The sequence below is a fragment of the Pinus tabuliformis genome, chromosome 3_2, assembly GCF_031772625.1.
Source record: "Pinus tabuliformis cultivar Carrire ecotype Pingquan chromosome 3_2, CPIR1, whole genome shotgun sequence".
In the NCBI taxonomy this organism is placed as follows: domain Eukaryota; kingdom Viridiplantae; phylum Streptophyta; class Pinopsida; order Pinales; family Pinaceae; genus Pinus; species Pinus tabuliformis.
The window spans coordinates 990014835-990033680 of NC_142302.1; the positions used below are offsets into that span (position 1 = coordinate 990014835).

General features: G+C 39.6%; 1 protein-coding gene across 1 annotated transcript; it reads left to right on the forward strand.

Annotated features, from left to right (window-relative positions):
* Nucleotides 1–611: 611 nt before the first annotated feature.
* On the forward strand, nt 612–1348 carry LOC149183935 (uncharacterized). Its single transcript, XM_089415148.1, has 2 exons — nt 612–1081; nt 1249–1348. Exons 1-2 carry the CDS (start codon nt 612–614, stop codon nt 1346–1348), a joined length of 570 nt encoding a protein of 189 aa, XP_089271274.1.
* The last annotated feature ends 17498 nt before the right edge of the window (nt 1349–18846 follow it).

An 18846-nucleotide genomic window follows, 5' to 3' on the forward strand; every position in this document is an offset into this window, starting at 1 on the left:
CCGAAGATGAAGCCCAACAAGTCATGAGTGATTTTCATAAGGGAGAATGTGGTGGTCACTTATTTTGGAAGATGACGGCTAACAAGATTTTGAGAGCAGGGTACTATTGGCCTACCTTGTTTGTTGATGTTTATAAAACTATCACAAGTTGTCATGAATGCCAGATTTTTCAGGGAAGAAGAAAGTTGTAGCCTTTACCTCTCAAACCAGTGAAAGTTAGTGCACCATTTCAACAATGGGGCCTAGGTTTTATTGGAGAGATTCATCCCACATCTTCAGCTCAGCACAAGTGGATCTTGACAACGACAGATTATTTTAAAAAGTGGATTGAGGCAATCCCCAATCGGCAGGCCATGGACTCGGTAATAATTTAGTTTCATGAAACAAATATTTTGTCGCGTTTTGGCTGTTCTAACAAACTTATTACAGATAACGCAGCCGCTTTCAAGTTGAAAAAGATGTTTGAATTTTGCAACAAATACAAAATTACCTTAGGACATTCTACTGCATATTATCCGCAAGGTAACGGATTGGCTGAATCCTCAAACAAGTCATTGGTCAACATCATTAAAAAGATGTTGGAAAACAATAAGAAGAGCTAGCACAAAAAAATGGTTAATGCACTATGGGTTGATAGAGTAAGCCAAAAGAAATCAATAGGAATGTCCTCGTTCGAGATTGTATACAGTATTGACACGGTATTCCTAACATCTCTTGCAGTCCTGGTTGTTAAACTTTTGCAGGAAGCTGGCAGCGAGGAAGATCATTTTCAGCGGAGAATAAGTCAAATGATCCATTTACAGCAGACGAGAGAGGAAGTTTTTCATAATACCTTCAGGCTGCAGGAGAGAATTAAAAAGATTTATGATCGGAAGGCAAAGGCGAACAAATTTGAGATTGAAGACATAGTGTTACGATGGGATGCTAGAAACGAGGATAAAGGCAAGCACGACAAGTTTGAGAACCTGTGGAAGGGACCATATAGAATTGCTGCATATAGAGGGAAAAATGCTTTTCTACTCAAAGAAATGAATGGGGAAGATTGTCCTGGAGGACCAGTAAATGGCCAGCTTCTGAAATGGTACTGTTATCACTCAAGTTGTTCCCTACCTCCTGAAGGGAATACGGCCGAGGTAACCACTAACCAATCTTGTAGCTCCAGGTCCTAGCCTACCTGCAACCAGGGAGGGCTCTCTCTTTGTAATTTAGCTTTGTTTAGGAGTATTTTAGGCTAGTTATTATGCACAGGTTTTTTGTTTTGAGTTTGTTGGAAGGTAATTTCAAGTGGAACAGGGATGCAAGTAGGAAACAGTTACTTCCATTGGGTAGATGGAGTCAGAGTGAGTGAAGTGTTGAAGTGTTCATTCGGTAAAAGGAGTTTGCTACAGAGCAGGGTAATCGATTTAGGAGCAATTTTGATATCTGAAATGGTGAAATGAAGTCAGTGAATGAAAGGAAACCAAGAATCTTTCATTATGCTGGCAGAGGGGAAAGTGCATGAAGATTACTAAGGAGCAATGAAGAATTCCTAAGCAACATTCAGAGTGAAAGAACTAGTGCAAATAGGAGCAATTAAGAATTCCTATTTATGACTAATTCTGAAGAAAACATATACGATAGCTGAGATTGAACACAGAGTGTTTTTTTTAGGCAAATTTTGTGCTATTCTTCTTCTCTGCTACCAAGTTTATGGAACATACATGAAATTGCATACATAGAAAACATAAAAAACACAGAGAAAAAGAGACTTATTGATCCATAAACGACGCAAGAATCCTGTAGCATTTCCCAGAGCATCAATTCCACATTCAGATGGTTCAACACAGTGAAATTCCAACAGCCTTTGTATTATACAGCCTCAATAACTTACAGCGCGGTTCATAAATGAAATTACCAACCCCAAATACATTCTATGGGGAGGTATATATACAAAAATAAGATAGAAAATATCTTATGGATGAGTCTTCATGCAATAAGTTCCCTCACCAACTCTTTAAAGAAGAAAATGAAAGAATTAAATGCGGCAGTAACTGTTGGTGCACTAGCTGTCTTTTTTGTCAGAGAAATTTGACTTTTTTGGACCAACAAAGTTGGCTGTGGCTGCGTCTTTGCTGTGTCACCACTTTGTTGTCCTGCTCTTGGCATGCATACTTGGCCTTTTTATAAAATTGCTGTAGTCATATTTAGACTCCTTTTGCTTGCTGTCTTCATGCTTTAACCGGTGGTCTGTGCACCCAATTTCGCTGACCTGCAGTTGACCAAAATCTGAAGCTGATCAAAAAAGAGAAAGGACCGAGATTACTTTGGAAAAATCTCCAGCATTGCTTGCCACCAATCTTCTTTAGGCAGTTGATGTCTTTGTATCTTTATTAATGTCTCATCTGCCTCGGTATATCTGTAAAAATTGGGCGGGACCTCAAACAAGTGATTGATATCATGCTCAATGTAAAATAAGTTTTCCAACTTGTCATAAAGGCTCTGTCCAGATGGAGGTCATGTTTCCTCTGCGGTACTTGTGGATGCTGTAATCTGATTTGAAATATGATTATTCATCCTGGTAGCATACTGTTCACAAGTCGGCAGTCTTCCAACGCTGGTCAATAGGCTGGGCAATCCTCTGCTCTGTAATGCTGTAAGCTTTAGCTTGAAATCATCTACTTCTGCCTGCATTTCCTGACACTTTCTTTCTAGACTTTGGACAAAATTTCTTAGGGTCAGCACCTTTTTTGCTGTCAGAACAATATCTGTCCTATTACTGATGTCTAATGCTGCCAACTCTTCTTTGGTATGAGTGTTCAAGAAATGAATCATTTTACTAGCCTATTCAGGCATTTTTCCCAATGCTTCCCTAGCCCTTTGATTCTCAAATTGAGCTAGGCCTATCAATTCTATCTGTTCATGCATGGTTTGGATCGATTTCCATTGGTGACTGATTTATTGGCCAATTTTGGCCCAAAAAATCTTCTTTATTTCAGCTAGAGTCTTGTCCAAAGTCAGCTCCTTCTCCAAGGCTTTTATTTTGTCATTCAAGGCCTTAATTTCCCTTGTTTTTTCAGCTACTGTCATCTTGGACTTATCGTAGCTTACTTCCAGTTTGGCCAACTTTTCCTTGGCCTCTTTCACCTCTGACACCTGACCTTCTAGCTCTTTGACAACTTTCATCATTTCTTCCATGCTCATGCTAGATTCAGGTGCTGTTGTTGTTGCTGCTGTAGCATCTGTAGTTGTTGTAGTTGCTGGGATAATAGGAGGGGTCACCGCTGCTTGTGTAGGAGGAATAGTAGCAACAGTTGGAGTTGTTTGAGGTGGCTGGGAGGTCGACTCTCCCTGCTTGCCTTGCAGTGCTCTCTCCAACTCTCCCTCCATCTGAATTATTCTCTGGTTCATTTGCATCAACAGATCCATTGTATCCTCAGCTTCTTTCTCTTGCACAAGTTCTGTTGTTTGTGGGTGCATAGTTGAGGACAACCTCAATTGTTTTTTCAGTGCAACAATATCATCCTCTTTTTTCTTCATAAGGGCCTTGATGGCTTTGGCATCCTTCTTAGGATCATGCCCTAGATCCACAATGATTTCCTCCAATGTCTTTATCCTATTATCTTTGGCAGAGGAAGACATTCTTTCCAAATCCAACTGAGTGTTTGTGTTTTTCAATGATTCCTTCAGTTGATGAGCCAGTGTGGCCTTGTCTGCTAGTGTGGCATAGACCATTTCACCCGTTTTCTTGTGCAGCTCTATTTGGTCCATCGGGTGTATGTCCTTGGAGAGGACCTCTAAGCTTGTCTTTACATAATCTGCAGCTGTCTGGGGCTGTGGTATCTTGGGCTTAAAATGACTCAGAATCATCTTTTCCTCCTTGAGGTCATAAGCTGCCATTAATCTCTACTATTTGGAGGGTGTTGCCTTAAGAAACTGATCATATAACTGTACTCTTAACAGTTCATTCTGAGCCTTGATCTCCATAAAAGTTGATTTGATGCTAGGTGGTTGTTTGGTTTGCTGCCTTGAAGAAGAGACCTCCATACCATGCTGCCTCTCTTGTTCTTGCTGGAATGAGCTGGTAGCTGTTTGCTGGCTTGTTTCTCTTCTCGGGCTTTCTATGACATCTTCAGTGATTTCCTCCTCAACTTGAGGATCAACTCTTTGTCTTTTGGCTTCTGGTTGTTGTGTTGAGCCACTAGCTGGTGTAGTTTCTTCCTTATCTCACTTCTTGCCTCTTTCTTCATTGGCAGGAGTTTGCAATGCTGGAATTTGTGGAGGCTCAATCTGCTGTGGAGGGGCTTGCCCTTGACTCTGATTCTTTGAGGTAGCAGGCTGTTCTGTCACTGTTTCCTGTTCTACATCCATTGGCTCCTTGCCTTTTGCTGTACCTGTTGCTGGTGTAGACCTTTTTTGGGTAGCTTGTGAAGATGCAGCTGTAGATGGGCCTTCTCCGACTTGTTGTAGCAGTTTGAAAGTCACCTAGTCAAAAGAATCCAAGTCAAGAGTTTTTTCTAGATCTTTGACATTTTGCTCCATAATTTCTTCTTGGGTAAATTCCTCAACTAGTGTCCCTGCCACCCACTCATCTTGGTTGGCATATTGTTCAATTTGTGGGATTTTACAATGCTCATAGGCTGTCAGCCTATATTTTACTTTTCTGGCACTGATAAAGCCATCTGGGTCATAAGGAACCCACCAGAAACTCCTTTTCAACTTGAGCTTTTGCCCCAATATTTGATCAGCATCTTGCCAACCTTCTTTCTTGTTCATAATAAAGGGGCCTAGATGGTCTTTAAATTTCAGGTGAGCTTTCTTCTTGGCACTATGAAAATGAGTGAGATCTGAATTAATGAGTTGCCTATAGTATTCCAAGGAAAACAGTCTCATTGGTACATATTTTGGGAGCCTGTAAGGACAGAGCTCACAGCCATAGATTCTAATGACAGTGTGATTTTGGTAGAGATACCAATCACCTATTTTGTAATTCTTGGACAGCTGCAATATTTTCTGCATGTCATAGGATAGCCTAGGAGGAGGAGTTCTCATTAGGAGACAAGAGACTGGATAAACAAATTGGTCAATGAACTCACAGTAGGAATATGGGGAGTTTTGAACCTCATGAAAAACTGATGACCAAAAGATAACAGACCTTCTTTCACCCTTTGAATCCAACTTTTTGATGGGGCATTGGAAGCAGTCTGGCTGATAATACATGAACAGATGATATATATAGGATGAATATTTAAAGACTCCCTCCCTATCCAGTTTCACTAGCTGGTCATGTATTTTGTTGGAGATGAATTTGGCATAATTATACTTGACAACAGGGGGCTGTCTTGGATTATATGTAGACAATAAGACCAGAATGGTTTCATCAATGTGCTCACTTGTTTTGAAACCTAGTACATAGGAGATCATATCAACTAGCAACTTGCCCACTTCATTGAAGCACACATACAGAAAAGGAGGTGGCCCTGTAGGCTGGCGATCTGCTCTCATGAATATTTTGGCAATTCTAGCTATCTCAGAGCTGGAGAGCTTGGAGCCTTCATCCAACAGGTATTTCATAGAAAAAGGGACTAGAAGCTGAGTCTGCTTGAAATTTAGCATTTGGTTAATCGAATCAGGAGTGATATGGAAGAGTATGCTCCCAGATGGAGACTTGATAGCTCTTTGGGTTGGATCATAGTTCTCAGCACATAGATGTATTATCTCAGGAAAGATGTTAACAGAAGGGAGGAAGTAAAAAGGCAAATTAGACTCCCATATGCCATACATGTCACAGTTGCTTAAAAAATTGTTTCTCAACTGGAAGAAGGTCTGCAAGTGATTTCTGTCCCCAACCAAATCCTGAATGAGGTAGTCCTTATCAGCTAGAGGCATTGCTTCAAGCTCTTTGTTGGGTGGATTGATAGGAGTAATGTTTAAAGCTACTGGAGTGGCCATCTTGAAGTATTTCTGTGCTTATATTTGGAATGAAGATTAGAGCAACAAAATACTGATAAAGCTTGCTTGTGAGGATTTACAAAGGAGCTGGAAAATGATTTGAAATGAGGTAGTAGTCTTCACCGTCTGTAGCTTATGACAAAAGATGCAAATTTACAGGATTCAGATAGGATTTTCTTCTGTTTGATGAATTCACTGGGTTAATAAGCTTGGGGGCAAATTGCAGAGGGAATGAGAAAGTCCTTTTTGAGCCAAATAGGAGGAATTTTGCAGAGGAATTTAGGCAAAAGGGGACAATGCACGACAGTATGAAAATTCTGCCGGCAACACGAACTTTAAAAACGATTTTTAATTGTGAAATTGCAAGTGGGCGTGGGTTCACAGGATTTTCTTCGAACAGGGGGTTAATCAGTGAATTTTAGGCATCATTTAGGTGTATGAGTGCCTTTAGTTTGGGAATTTGTAGAGTTTCAAGCAAGTGAAATGGAGAAAACGGCGAAAAAAGGGGTAAATAGGTGAAATTTGGGCAAATACTTGGTTTTTATGGCGCCGAGGGTGTTGAGCTGGTTCAATGGTGAACAATGGAGTCAAAACTGCAGGCGGCAGCGGCTTGGATGATTAAATTTGAACTTGGGCAGAAGAACGACGTAAAACAACAAACTCGGAGGTCCCAAATTGACCAATGAAAATGAACAAAAACGGTCGACTTGGCATATTTTATGAAAATTTAGGACTTTTGGCGCTTTTTCGGGATGATGTCAGCATGGCATCATTTGGCGGGTAGCGGGTACGGCACGGTGACGTGGCTGCTGATTCAGGTGATGACGTGGAAGAGGACACACTGGCGGGGAGGTGACGCAAGCAGGTGAGGTGGTAGTGACACGAGGCAGCGACGGGCCGACGCGGACATGACGTCATAGATGACGTGGTGCTGACGTCAGGGGCGGAGAGCAGTTTGTGGTTTTCTCCCGCACCACCTTTGGCCCTGGGCGGTATTGGGGAGGGGGCCTCTGATCACGCCGGGAGAGCGACGTGTGGCGGGGGTACGGCAACAAAACCGCCCATCCCCCGGACGCTAACCTCCGGCGGATCGGGATTTGAAATCGACCGCCCACCGTTAGATCTGCGGCATGGAACATCGGACGGCGGACGGGGCAAGTGGAGCAACGGATGGTTAGGCACGGGACCCACCCGGACATAATATTTAAATATAAGCAGGGGGAGGGTTGAAAACTTTGGTTAGTGAGGGTTACCGGGGTTATGCGTGGGGATATCGTTTAATATTTAATTTAAACATTTGAACAAAACCTTAGGAATATGAACGCAGAGGGTATTTTGAAGGTAAGTTATGAGTGAAAAGGGGCGGGATGGTTATTAATTTAACCAGAGGTTAAATTAACTCCAGGGTTAGGACGCGGAAGGGTTAAAATTAGTCCCAAATGGACTAATATTTCCCAAAACTGTATTATATAGCTATAGTGCTATAGGGTAGGATATTTAATATTTTTTGGGGTTTTTATATGATTTTTTTGTAGAAATAGGGGTGGGAAAGTAACTTAGGGAGCTATACAATAAGTCAGAGTGTTAATATGGCTTTGTGGAGTGAAACTATAAGGAGAGATGCTAAGTTTATTAAGTGAAACTTAGACATAAGAAATGAATGGAGTTTGGAATGAGGATTTTTACACAAGAAATGTGGCTTCTTTCCCTAAGTGGATTCAAGACTCAACTAAGCATTTAGCACGAAACGAAGTGAAACAGGACCCTTGGGCAGATCCCAAGCTCCTTGAGGGGATGTTAGTAAATGATTTATTGGGGAATGAAGGGGAATTAGACATGCTTCCATTGTGTTGGAAATAATACTAAGAGGTGGGGGGTGAATCAGTATTATCAGATCAATAAAACTTTTGCATTTCCATACTTAGATACATATATGCTACTTCATTCAAGGGAAACCGCGTGTATACGCAACTGTGTCTAAAGCAACTAGCATATATCCAAAGTACTTATGATTCAGTTAATCCATTAAATGTTGATCTTTAGTTAGTGTATCAGAACTTCATTAACCATATGAACAGTAAGCAGGTGTAGTAAAACAGAACAGATCATCACACACAAGAAGTAGACATGAACACCATGATATAAGGTGGAAACCCAATTTGGGCGAAAACCACCTGCTGCAATTCTTTCTATCTTCCTTTAATAAGAAACTTCTTTTACAATGTATTGGTGCAGTCCTTTACCAGCACGCAGGCTACAACCTGTAGAAGGCTACAACCTTCTCTCATTCTCCAGTCTCTCCTGGAAGGGAGCTCCAACCCCCTTTGCTCTTGTACTAGCTAAGATACTAGTATGTAGGCCCCGGCCTACAATCTTCCCTCCTCTGGGTACCACGTTTCATACATTTTCAGACTGGATACTCCTGAAGCACAACACATAATCTGAAAGGCCACGTTTCATCCAATTTTCATACTGGACCCATAACTATCATTGAAGCTCAAAACAATTACTACTAGCATCATCAATTTCTGAATCACTGAAACACTGAAACCCTGTCAACAACACAGTCACCAGAACACAGAGCAGACATAGAACTCTGCAAAATCACTTAGAACCAATTGCAACTTCAAACATAAAACTTCAAAATGTATACGCTATTACAATGAATCAAACCCGCGTACATACGCGCTTTTTCCAAGGCCAACCCGCGTACAGATCTAAAAATATTTTCTTATAACTTTGCAGCTGTACCAGACATCAGTCATACTCATAACATTTATATTACATGCGTCAGTATGCAAATCTAGAATAAGCATAATCAACCATATAAAGATAGTTCATTTCAAACCATTTGATCCCGATCTCTCCTTAGATCTTGTTCTCCATCAACCGGTGAGATCCCTTCTTAGCAATGCATCATTAACCCATAACCTGCATACTGGATCTCATACTTCATCAGATATTCAAGACTTTCTGAATTTCCCTTGCCTAATGATCTTCCTCTCCTTTTATAGTCTTAGGCCTTGCTCAATACCACAGACTAAAACCATAATAAAACAATACCATCGACCCAATACTTGGGATCAACACTTATGGGTGTAATACCACGGACCAAAACCATAGGTCTAAATACCACGAACCCAAAAATAAGATTTCCGACATGTACGCGCTTTTCGGTGCATGAAACTGCATGTATACCCTACTTGGTATATAGCGAACCTGCGTATACGCGACTTGGTATATAGTGAACCTGTGTATACCTGTGTGTATACCCTACTTGGTATATAGCGAACCTGCGTATATGCGACTTGGTATGTAGTGAACTTGCGTGTATACCCTACTTGGTATATAGTGAACCTGCTTATATACTCTTCTTTCTTCATTCTTTGTAGTCTGATCATCAATTCTTTGCTACTGACCTGCTGCACTATAATCTGTCATCTTGCCATCAAGGAAAACACTTGTATCATAATGCCAATAATCTCCCCCTTTGGACTTGATGGCAAAGCTAACTTGTCATATTGAGATCTACCATATGATTCCTTTGAGTTGTCCTGCATCCCATGTATTTTGTCACATCTGATATCTCTTCTGTAGATTCATCTAGTTGTATATAAGTGAGTTGTTCTTCTACGAGTGGGTTGCCATCAAGTACAACATATGCATCATAATGCCAACAATCTCCCCCTTTTGACTTAATGGCAACAACACCAAATCACTCTCCCCCTTTGACATCAAGGGCAAAGGGCGGACCAAGATATTCTCTTTCCTTGATAATCATTCCGCTGACCATACTCCCCCTGAGTACCTGCTGAAATCTTTGAATGAGCTCCCCCTTTGTATATGCCAAGGTGTACCAATCTGTCCATGCTCCCCTTGAGTACATGCTGAAGTGTGCCGATCATGCTCCCCCTGACTATAAGCAAGGTCTGCAAAAAGATGTCTTACAAGAAGAACATGACTCTATCATAAATGACCTTCCTATCCCCAATGACTCATACATACATCCATTTCCCAACCAAGTGGGGATATATCAAAAGTTTACACATAATAAAACAAGAACATTACATCTTCATCCCAGGCATAGTGGGGAAACCAATATAGGCTGTTACATGACCTTGACACCATAAAAGAGATACATGACATAGAGACGAAATATCTAGAGCAAGACTTATGAAAGTCACCAATAACAGATAGCAGCAACATCTGTCAAACACTTTTCATATCAACAACCATGATCTCCTTCTGTTCTCTCTCTACCTTTGTTCTAACCAAAGAGCTTGTGTACACGAACCAAGAGCTTCTAAGGTAATGCCAACAATGCATTATTAGAAGTTAATCTGCTCCCCCTGAACCTGTGCCAGATGGTCTCTATCAGAACCATATCAGACTCTTCTCACCCAGAGTCTGGCCCACTGATTTTATTCAAACCAACATATATGTGACTGTATCCACAGAAACTTGTGTATAGACGCGGATACTCCTTATTAAACTCGCATACATCCAATTCCAGATTAGCAACCTGTAAATTTCCTATGACCAGGTATAATTCATCAACCTATAACAAAGTATGTCTGCATCAATTCATCCCTTTGAACAGAATTCTGCATATACAGACTCATTCACATTTTATCATATGTGAGAAACACCATAGCCATCCAGATCTGCATGAACCAAGTATCATCAATTGGGAATATCTGCATCAATCAACATATGTACAACCTATCATCATATAGGTAAGAACTCATCATCATCATGTCTCCAATAATGAAATTTTGAATAATCATCCATGTATCCAGCCAACAATCCTCATCCATATATGTGCCAAGAACAATAGGAATCCTGCACCATAACTGTAATATATGATCTTTATGCATATGACGACAACAGCATATGAGTGACTCATCATCAAGTAAAGAAGATGTGAATTCAAGCTTTGTACTTCTCCTTATCCTTATGAAGATCACCATGTAAGCATCATATATGCACCATCTAAGAATCAATCCACAAATATGATCTGAACATCAACCATGTAACCACAAGAATCCTATCATGGACAACTCATAACCACATCATAGCAAGATATATCATTTAGCCATATAGGCATCATCACCAAGGACTATTAACCATAATGCAAATAATGAATTATTAAAGGCATATGCTCCCCCTCAACTTGTGCCATCTGTTTATTGTAAGATCTGATCATGCATATATCAGCAATAAGCATCAAGACATCATCATCATCAAGTTAAACATCTTACAAGTATCAAGACATTTCCACACATCCTCAGCAGACTGTAACTATTAACCGATAGAGCAAATAATGGACTGAATCATATCAGATCTTTTTTTTGAGCCTATCCCCACTGCTTTTCCTCAGACTAACATATACACGACTTTGCAGTGTCTAACTCGCATATATACGCGACTTCCCTTTATGAAACTTGCGTATGAGATTCAGGACACTGAAGTTTTATACTTTCAGCTCCCTTTCAGTCTGTTATGTCTGTGTTGTGTTGTATTTGAGTACATTGTGCTGTGCCACATCTTTCTGACTGTACTTCCTTCTTCTTCCATATCTTCAAGTGTGATGATGTTTTCTCCTTTTGGTGTGATGTCCGTACTTTGTTCCTGCATTCCTTTGCTATATGTCCAAGCTTGTTACATGCATAACATCTCACATGTTTCATATTCCTCTTGTAACAATCAGCAGCTTTGTGACCAAACATATTGCAAGAAAAACAATATCCATTAAAGTACCTGGAATGTGATGACCTTTCTGTGTGATGATCTCGAACCATTCTTCTTCTACATCTATCTGCAACATGTCCAAGATTATGACATTCATAACATTCAATATTATTCATCTGAGTAATTGGCCGACTATTACTTCCATAGTTAGGAGTAAAATATTTTCTTTGAAGAATCTCTTTCCTTGAATGTTGATGGGGTTGAACTTTCATCTCTCTTATCTCCTTGTTGATCATTTTAGATTTCTCTTTAGAGTTCCTTGCCTCACCTTGTGAACTAGATTCACCTTCAACAGATTCATGAAAACCAAGACCAGTCTTGATAGCAGGAGACCTTTGACTACTAAGAATATCATCCAAGGCTTTAGTACTATCTTGAAATTTTAACAGTTTCTCCTTTTCTTCTAGTTTACCTTTTAAGATATTTACCTCAATCTGAAGTTGTTCCTCCCTTTCCAGACATTGCTTATTCAAAATTTCTTCAGACTTTCTTCCTTCTTCCATTTTTTGCCTTAGTTTGAGTATCTCCTTTTCTTGTTCTTCATTCAGACCCTGCTGCATTTGATGAATTCTTAAGGCACATTCCAGCTGAGATTTTAGGTTGATGACTTCGTTTTCTTGTTTTTCAATAGCTTGGAGTAGATCTTTATTCTGCTTCTTTGATTCTTCAAGATCTTCCTTTAGCGAGCAGTTTGTGGCTTCAAGACTTTCATAGTAACTGGATCTATCTCTGAGTTTCTTGATGGTTGTGCTTCTTTCATCGACTTCATCTCTTAGTGATGTTACTTCATCCTGCAACTTCTGATATTTGTCCTTGAATAACTTCCTTACCTTGTTTCCTTCCTCTAGTTGGGCCTTTAGTTTGGTAGCTTCTTCTTTGAAGTCACATTCCCTTTTGTTCAATAGATCTTGTTGATCTTTGATTTTATCTGAAAACCTTTTAAATTCTGCCTCTATTTGATATCTTTCTTGTTCACCCATAAGATCAAATTTAGTCGTTTCGCTATCACTTTCATCTTTTCCAAATGGATAGATAGCTGGAACATCAGAGAATAGCAAATTCATACCTGATAGTTCATCTTCATTCTGAAATGATTCTGAATCTGAAGAGCTTCTTATACCTAATCCCCAATCGATTCTCCCACTGTCATAGTTCTTCTGAGATGTCTTCTTCTTCTTAGGTGCTTTCTTCTTAAGCTTCTTTCCCATAGATCCACAGATCTCCTTCAAGCGATCAAGCTTCTACCAAAGGACCGACCCTGATACCAATTGTTGGAAATAATGCTGAGAGCGGGGGGGGGTGAATCAGTATTATCAGATCAATAGAACTTTTTCATTTCCATACTTAGATACATATACACTACTTCATTCAAGGGAAACCACGTGTATACGCAACTACTTATGATTCAGTTAATCCATTAAATGTTGATCTTTAGTTAGTGTATCAGAACTTCATTAACCATATGAACAGTAAGCAGGTGCAGTAAAACAAAACAGATCATCACACACAAGAAGCACACATGAACACCATGATATAAGGTGGAAACCCAATGTGGGTGAAAACCACCTGCTGCAATTCGTTTCTATCTTCCTTTAATAAGAAACTTCTTTTACAATGTATTGGTGCAGTCCTTTACTAGCACACAGGCTACAACCTGCAGAAGGCTACAACCTTCTCTCATTCTCTAGCCTCTCCTGGAAGGGAGCTCCAACCCCCTTTGCTCTTGTACTAGCTAATATACTAGTACGTAGGCGCCGGCCTACAATCTTCCCTCCTCTGGGTACCACGTTTCATACATTTTCAGACTGGATACTCCTGAAGCACAACACATAATCTGAAAGGCCACGTTTCATCCAATTTTCATACTGGACCCATAACTATCATTGAAGCTCAAAACAATCACTACTAGCATCATCAATTTCTGAATCACTGAAACACTGAAACCCTGTCAACAACACAGTCACCAGAACACAGAGCAGACACAGAACTCTGCAAAATCACTCAGACCCAACTGCAACTTCAAACATCAAACTTCAAAATGTATACGCTATTACAATGAATCAAACCCGCGTACATACGCGCTTTTTCCAAGGCCAACATGCGTACAGATCTAAAAATATTTTCTTATAACTTTGTAGCTGTGCTAGACATCAGTCATACTCATAACATTTATATTACATGCGTCAGTATGTGGATCTAGAAAAAGCATAATCAACCATATAAAGATAGTTCATTTCAAACCATTTGATCTCGATCTCTCCTTAGATCTTGTTCTCCATCAACCGGTGAGATCCCTCCTTAGCAATGCATCATTAACCCATAACCTGCATACTGGATCTCATACTTCATCAGATATTCAAGACTTTCTGAATTGCCCTTGCCTAATGATCTTCCTCTCCTTTCATAGTCTTAGGCCTTGCTCAATACCATGGACCAAAACCATAATAAAACAATACCATCGACCCAATACTTGGGATCAACACTTATGGGTGCAATACCACGGACCAAAACCATAGGTCTAAATACCACGGACCCAAAAATAAGCTTTCTGACATGTACGTGCTTTTCGGTGCATGAAACTGCGTGTATACCCTACTTGGTATATAACGAACCTGCGTATACGCGACTTGGTATATAGTGAACCTGTGTATACCTGTGTGTATACCCTACTTGGTATATAGCGAACTTGCATATAAGAGACTTGGTATATAGTGAACCTGCGTGTACACCCTACTTGGTATATAGTGAACCTGCGTATATACTCTTCTTTCTTCATTCTTTGTAGTCTGATCATCAATTCTTTGCTACTGACCTGCTACACCATTTATGAGATGAATCTTTCTTTGACAAGACAAAAATTGATCATGACCATGCTTCTGCAACCTCAAGCTACCTACCCAGCCTAATACACCTAGCATTTTTTCTTCGTTTGATTGGGTGCACTTGAACTGGCAAACCCTGATTGTCCTCTTTTCTTTTGACTGCCCTCCTATCTAAATTTACCCTTATCTCTTCCAAGGGCCCAGATTAAGCAGTTGGGCTCCTTAATTTCTCTACCTAGCTACTCATCTGCCAAGCTTAAGCTGTTTGGATAGACATTCTTTCTCTATTCTACAACAACAATTTAAACATGGCATGGTCTAGATTGAACTGTTAGGCCACCCATCAAGTGATAAACAAGAATACTTACACATCTATCTGTATACCAAATATGGAACCTTTGCAGCATCAAAGATGAACATATTTAGCACTTCCACTGTCAATCATGAAAAATGAAACCTATTGGTATAGGAACCTAACATGTACTATCTCTAAAAAGTTTTCTGCTATCACATTTTGTCATTGTACATACCATTTTTTTTCTTTCATTGCAAAGTTTGCACTATCACCATTCATTTAGCTTGGGGCCCAAAGTGAAGGCTATAAAGCTGAATGTCTGGCTTCAGTTTTTGATTATTTAGTGTCAGTTGTTTGAGTTAGTCTTAGTTGAGTCAGTTTAGTTATGAGTCTTGAGTCAAGGTTTTTGTTTTGGTGTTCTGAAGCTATTGACTCCATATTGCCCAATGGATGAAGGCACTAGTCTACTTTTCCAAAGATCTATGGTTCTTGGCATCTCCCAGGAGCTACCATCCCCATTGGAGCCAATGTTAGTGTTAGTATCTTCATACTTCCATCAGTGATCAAATTGCTCTTTTGCACGCATATTAGGTGTCTCATCTGATCAGCTGCATTCCATTAGGTCATGGATCAACTGATGGTAGTGGTCTTATGTCAATTTACCTCATGATATTCACCTGCTGACCTGTTTACACATGTTTTTACTCATTCTCAGTCATCCTATTTCATTTCATTTCTAAAAAATCAGTTTTAGGGTTTAGTTTCACTAGGTCTTAGGGTTTGTCATCATGGTCATCCTAATTGAATAAAAAGGTCAGCAGGCACATGAGAAGGATAAAAAAGTTCATAAAATCATAAATTTACTTCTGTTATGCTCAATAAACTTTTTTGCCTCAAAACTCTGTTTGAGGTGAAAACAAAGTTTTTCCATTATTGTAAAAATTTCATGTAATTTAAATGTTTCTATATATAATAAGTATTCAATAGCTATTCTTGGTGACTTGGTGACAAAGTCAACTCCTACCATTACAAAAAGTCAATGTATAAGTCCACTTGCAAAAAGGCAAAAGTTAGAATGTAAGTAAAACAGAGCATTTTACAAAAGCTGGCAAAACATTAGAAAAGTGGGTCTTAGTTAGTGAAAAATTAAATGAGAAGGGATATAAAAGCCAATTTATATGTTTTATGTCTCCATTGTTGAAATTGAAAGAGCCTAAAGGAGAAAACATGATTTTGAGTAAAGAAGACAGAACAAGGGAAAAATCGAGACAACTTGCTAGCGCTGCACATTAAACCAGTGTTGCGCACCTGTTGCAGGTTTATTGTTGAATTTTGGTCTGGCGCTACACATTAAAAAGTGCACTGCGCACTTGTTACAAGAGCCAGAATCGCCTCAAGACACCTCCAAACTTCCTAAAAAGAAAATTGATGCCTGTTCCAAGTAAGTAGATCACTCCTCCTTGCTCAGGAAAGTTATGCTTGGTGGCTTGGATGTGTTTGGTTTCCTTTAGAGAAAACCCTAGCTAATTGCTAAATCATCTCTTGCAAGTTATTAAAGGTCATTTTCTCTTCTTTCTCACTCCATTCATATTGAGTTTGTCAAATTCCATTCCCTCTCCCTAAATCATCAAAATTCACTCCCAAACCCCATTCCCATTTACCAAACCCTAGCCCTATACCCTATTCCCAAACCCTAACTCCCACATCCTACTCTTTCACTACATCCACTTCACTATCAAACCCTTATCTCACATTCATAACACCATTCACTTCCCTCATTTCCCAAAAGAAACCCTTCCTCCTAGCATTCACTTCCTTATACACACTGCTTACTTCATATTTCAAAATCTCTTCATACTCATCTGCTTTCACTTCAAATTTCATAAGCATGGAGATAGATTCATATTATGAGAGGGAAGGAGAAACTATTAGTGATTCTTCCAGAGAAGCTCATGTGCAAATAAAGCCACACAAAGGGGTAAAGATCATCCAGGAGGAGCTCACCACTCTTACAGAATTACTTGCTTGCTCTCTTGCTGTAACTAGCTTTAAACACCAGTCTTGTTATCAGTTTTATGAAATGGTAGAGAGGGTGAAATTTCATCATGAGCTTGCTAGGTTGTTTGTTATTCATCTCCACAATGGCCAGGTGAACCTTGCTGGTGTCTCTTTCACCTTGACATCTGCCACCATTTTAGCAGCAACAAGTATCCCTAATGTAGGTGAATAGTGGAATAAGGGGCAATATGTGGGCATAGAAAATTATGAGCCTTACATTAAGGCTAGATATCATAGGCAAATCAACAGGGTTTTTCCTTTCAAATACTTGCAGAACACTTATATTCCTCTCATGAAACTCATCATCAAGTATTTCACCTATGAAGGAAGGTTTTCCCGCCTATATACATATCATATCAGGTTGTTGATGCATTTCACAAGAGTAAGGATGATGAACCTCCCATACTTTATATGTAGGAATATTGAGAAGATGGCTCACTATGTGCAAAGGAAACCTTTTCCTCAACAACTCAACAGCATTTACCACTTCTCACTGATTAAAATTCTTGTCTTGCATCAGCTAAGCTTGCTGAACATACCGTGGGATACCTTTATTTCCCATGAGATTTTCAAAGGCCCTTAGGTGACTCCATCAGTGCCTCAAGAGGAAGGAGGGCCATTAGGACAACCAGGTGTTTATGAGACTGAAACTACAGGTGTGCCAGTGTTTATCACTTATGAGAGAGGCACCAAGAGGCTTTTTGTTGCTGCCAGGCGAGTACTATCTCCACCAGAGGTGGAAGGGGTCTCGTTTTCTTCACTAGACCATAGGAAAATTTTATCTTCACCGGGGGTGAAAGGGGCTTTGCCTTCTTCTCCAGCTATATTGGTTGGCCAAAAATTAAAGAGCAAAGACAAAGGGAAACAAAAGATGCATTAGGAGGTCCTTCCTGAAGGGAAAGACAAAGATTTTATTTTGATTGAGGAAGACGTCACTGATTTGGGCTCTCAAAGCTCAAGACTCAAGGAAATGATTATCAAAGAGAAGGAGGCTGAAATACAAGCCTTATCACTTGCCCTTGAGAGGGCCAAATCTATCATCAACTTTCTTGGGCAAGAAAAAAAGCAACTGATAGATAAACAAACTATTATGAAGCTACAAATGATTAGCGAAAATAGGCAAAAGGCAAAGAAGAGAAAGATCAAGATGACCTCCCTTGAGAAAGAAATTGAGGATGACCAAGAATCATGGTTGGAGAGGGTGAAAATTCACCTTGAGAAGATGCTTGAGAAATCCAACAAAGAGAAGAAAATGTTGCGCCATATGGCCTATCACTACCTAACACGGAACAAAATTTGCAAAATAAGGGTAAAGAGGCTAAAGGCCAAGCTAAAAAGAGATTTGAGGAGAAAAAGGAGCAAGATAAACTCAAGATCTCGGTTGAAGCATCATTGGCTCATCAAAGCACTTAACAAGGGACAATCATGCCAAATTTCAAGAAATTGGGAGAAATTTTTGTCAATTTTGAAATTTTTAATGTGAAAAACATGCTTTTCCAATAGGTGTGGTGCTGCGATTTTGTTGGGGACACTTTCTTGCAAAAAAATTTACATTTTTGGAATCAGCATGGAAAAATATGAAAGCTCAAAAATGGCTAGGAATATTGGACAAGTTCTAGGTCTCCAAAAGGGCAAAAGAAACCCAAAAAGTGCCCTCTCTGCCACTTTTTTGCACACAGGAAGCAGTCTTGGGAGAATCAATTTTTAGAGGGTAAAATGGACTCCAAATTCAGAAATTCAAGTTGTTACAGAATGTAGACTCATCAAGATTTCCAACGAGCTATCCTACACTTGATTTGGACTCCGAGAATTTTTCCAAAATTGGCCTATAAAAAGCATTGCACATTAAAATTTTGGCGCTGCGCATTGAATGGATTTTGCCAATTTTGCTTGATTTTCCAGATTTTTCCTAGTTTTCTTGGGAAATCACCTTTTCCTCATTTCTTGGTAAATGTAAGCATGGTAAATGATGAATTTGATGTAAATATGGTT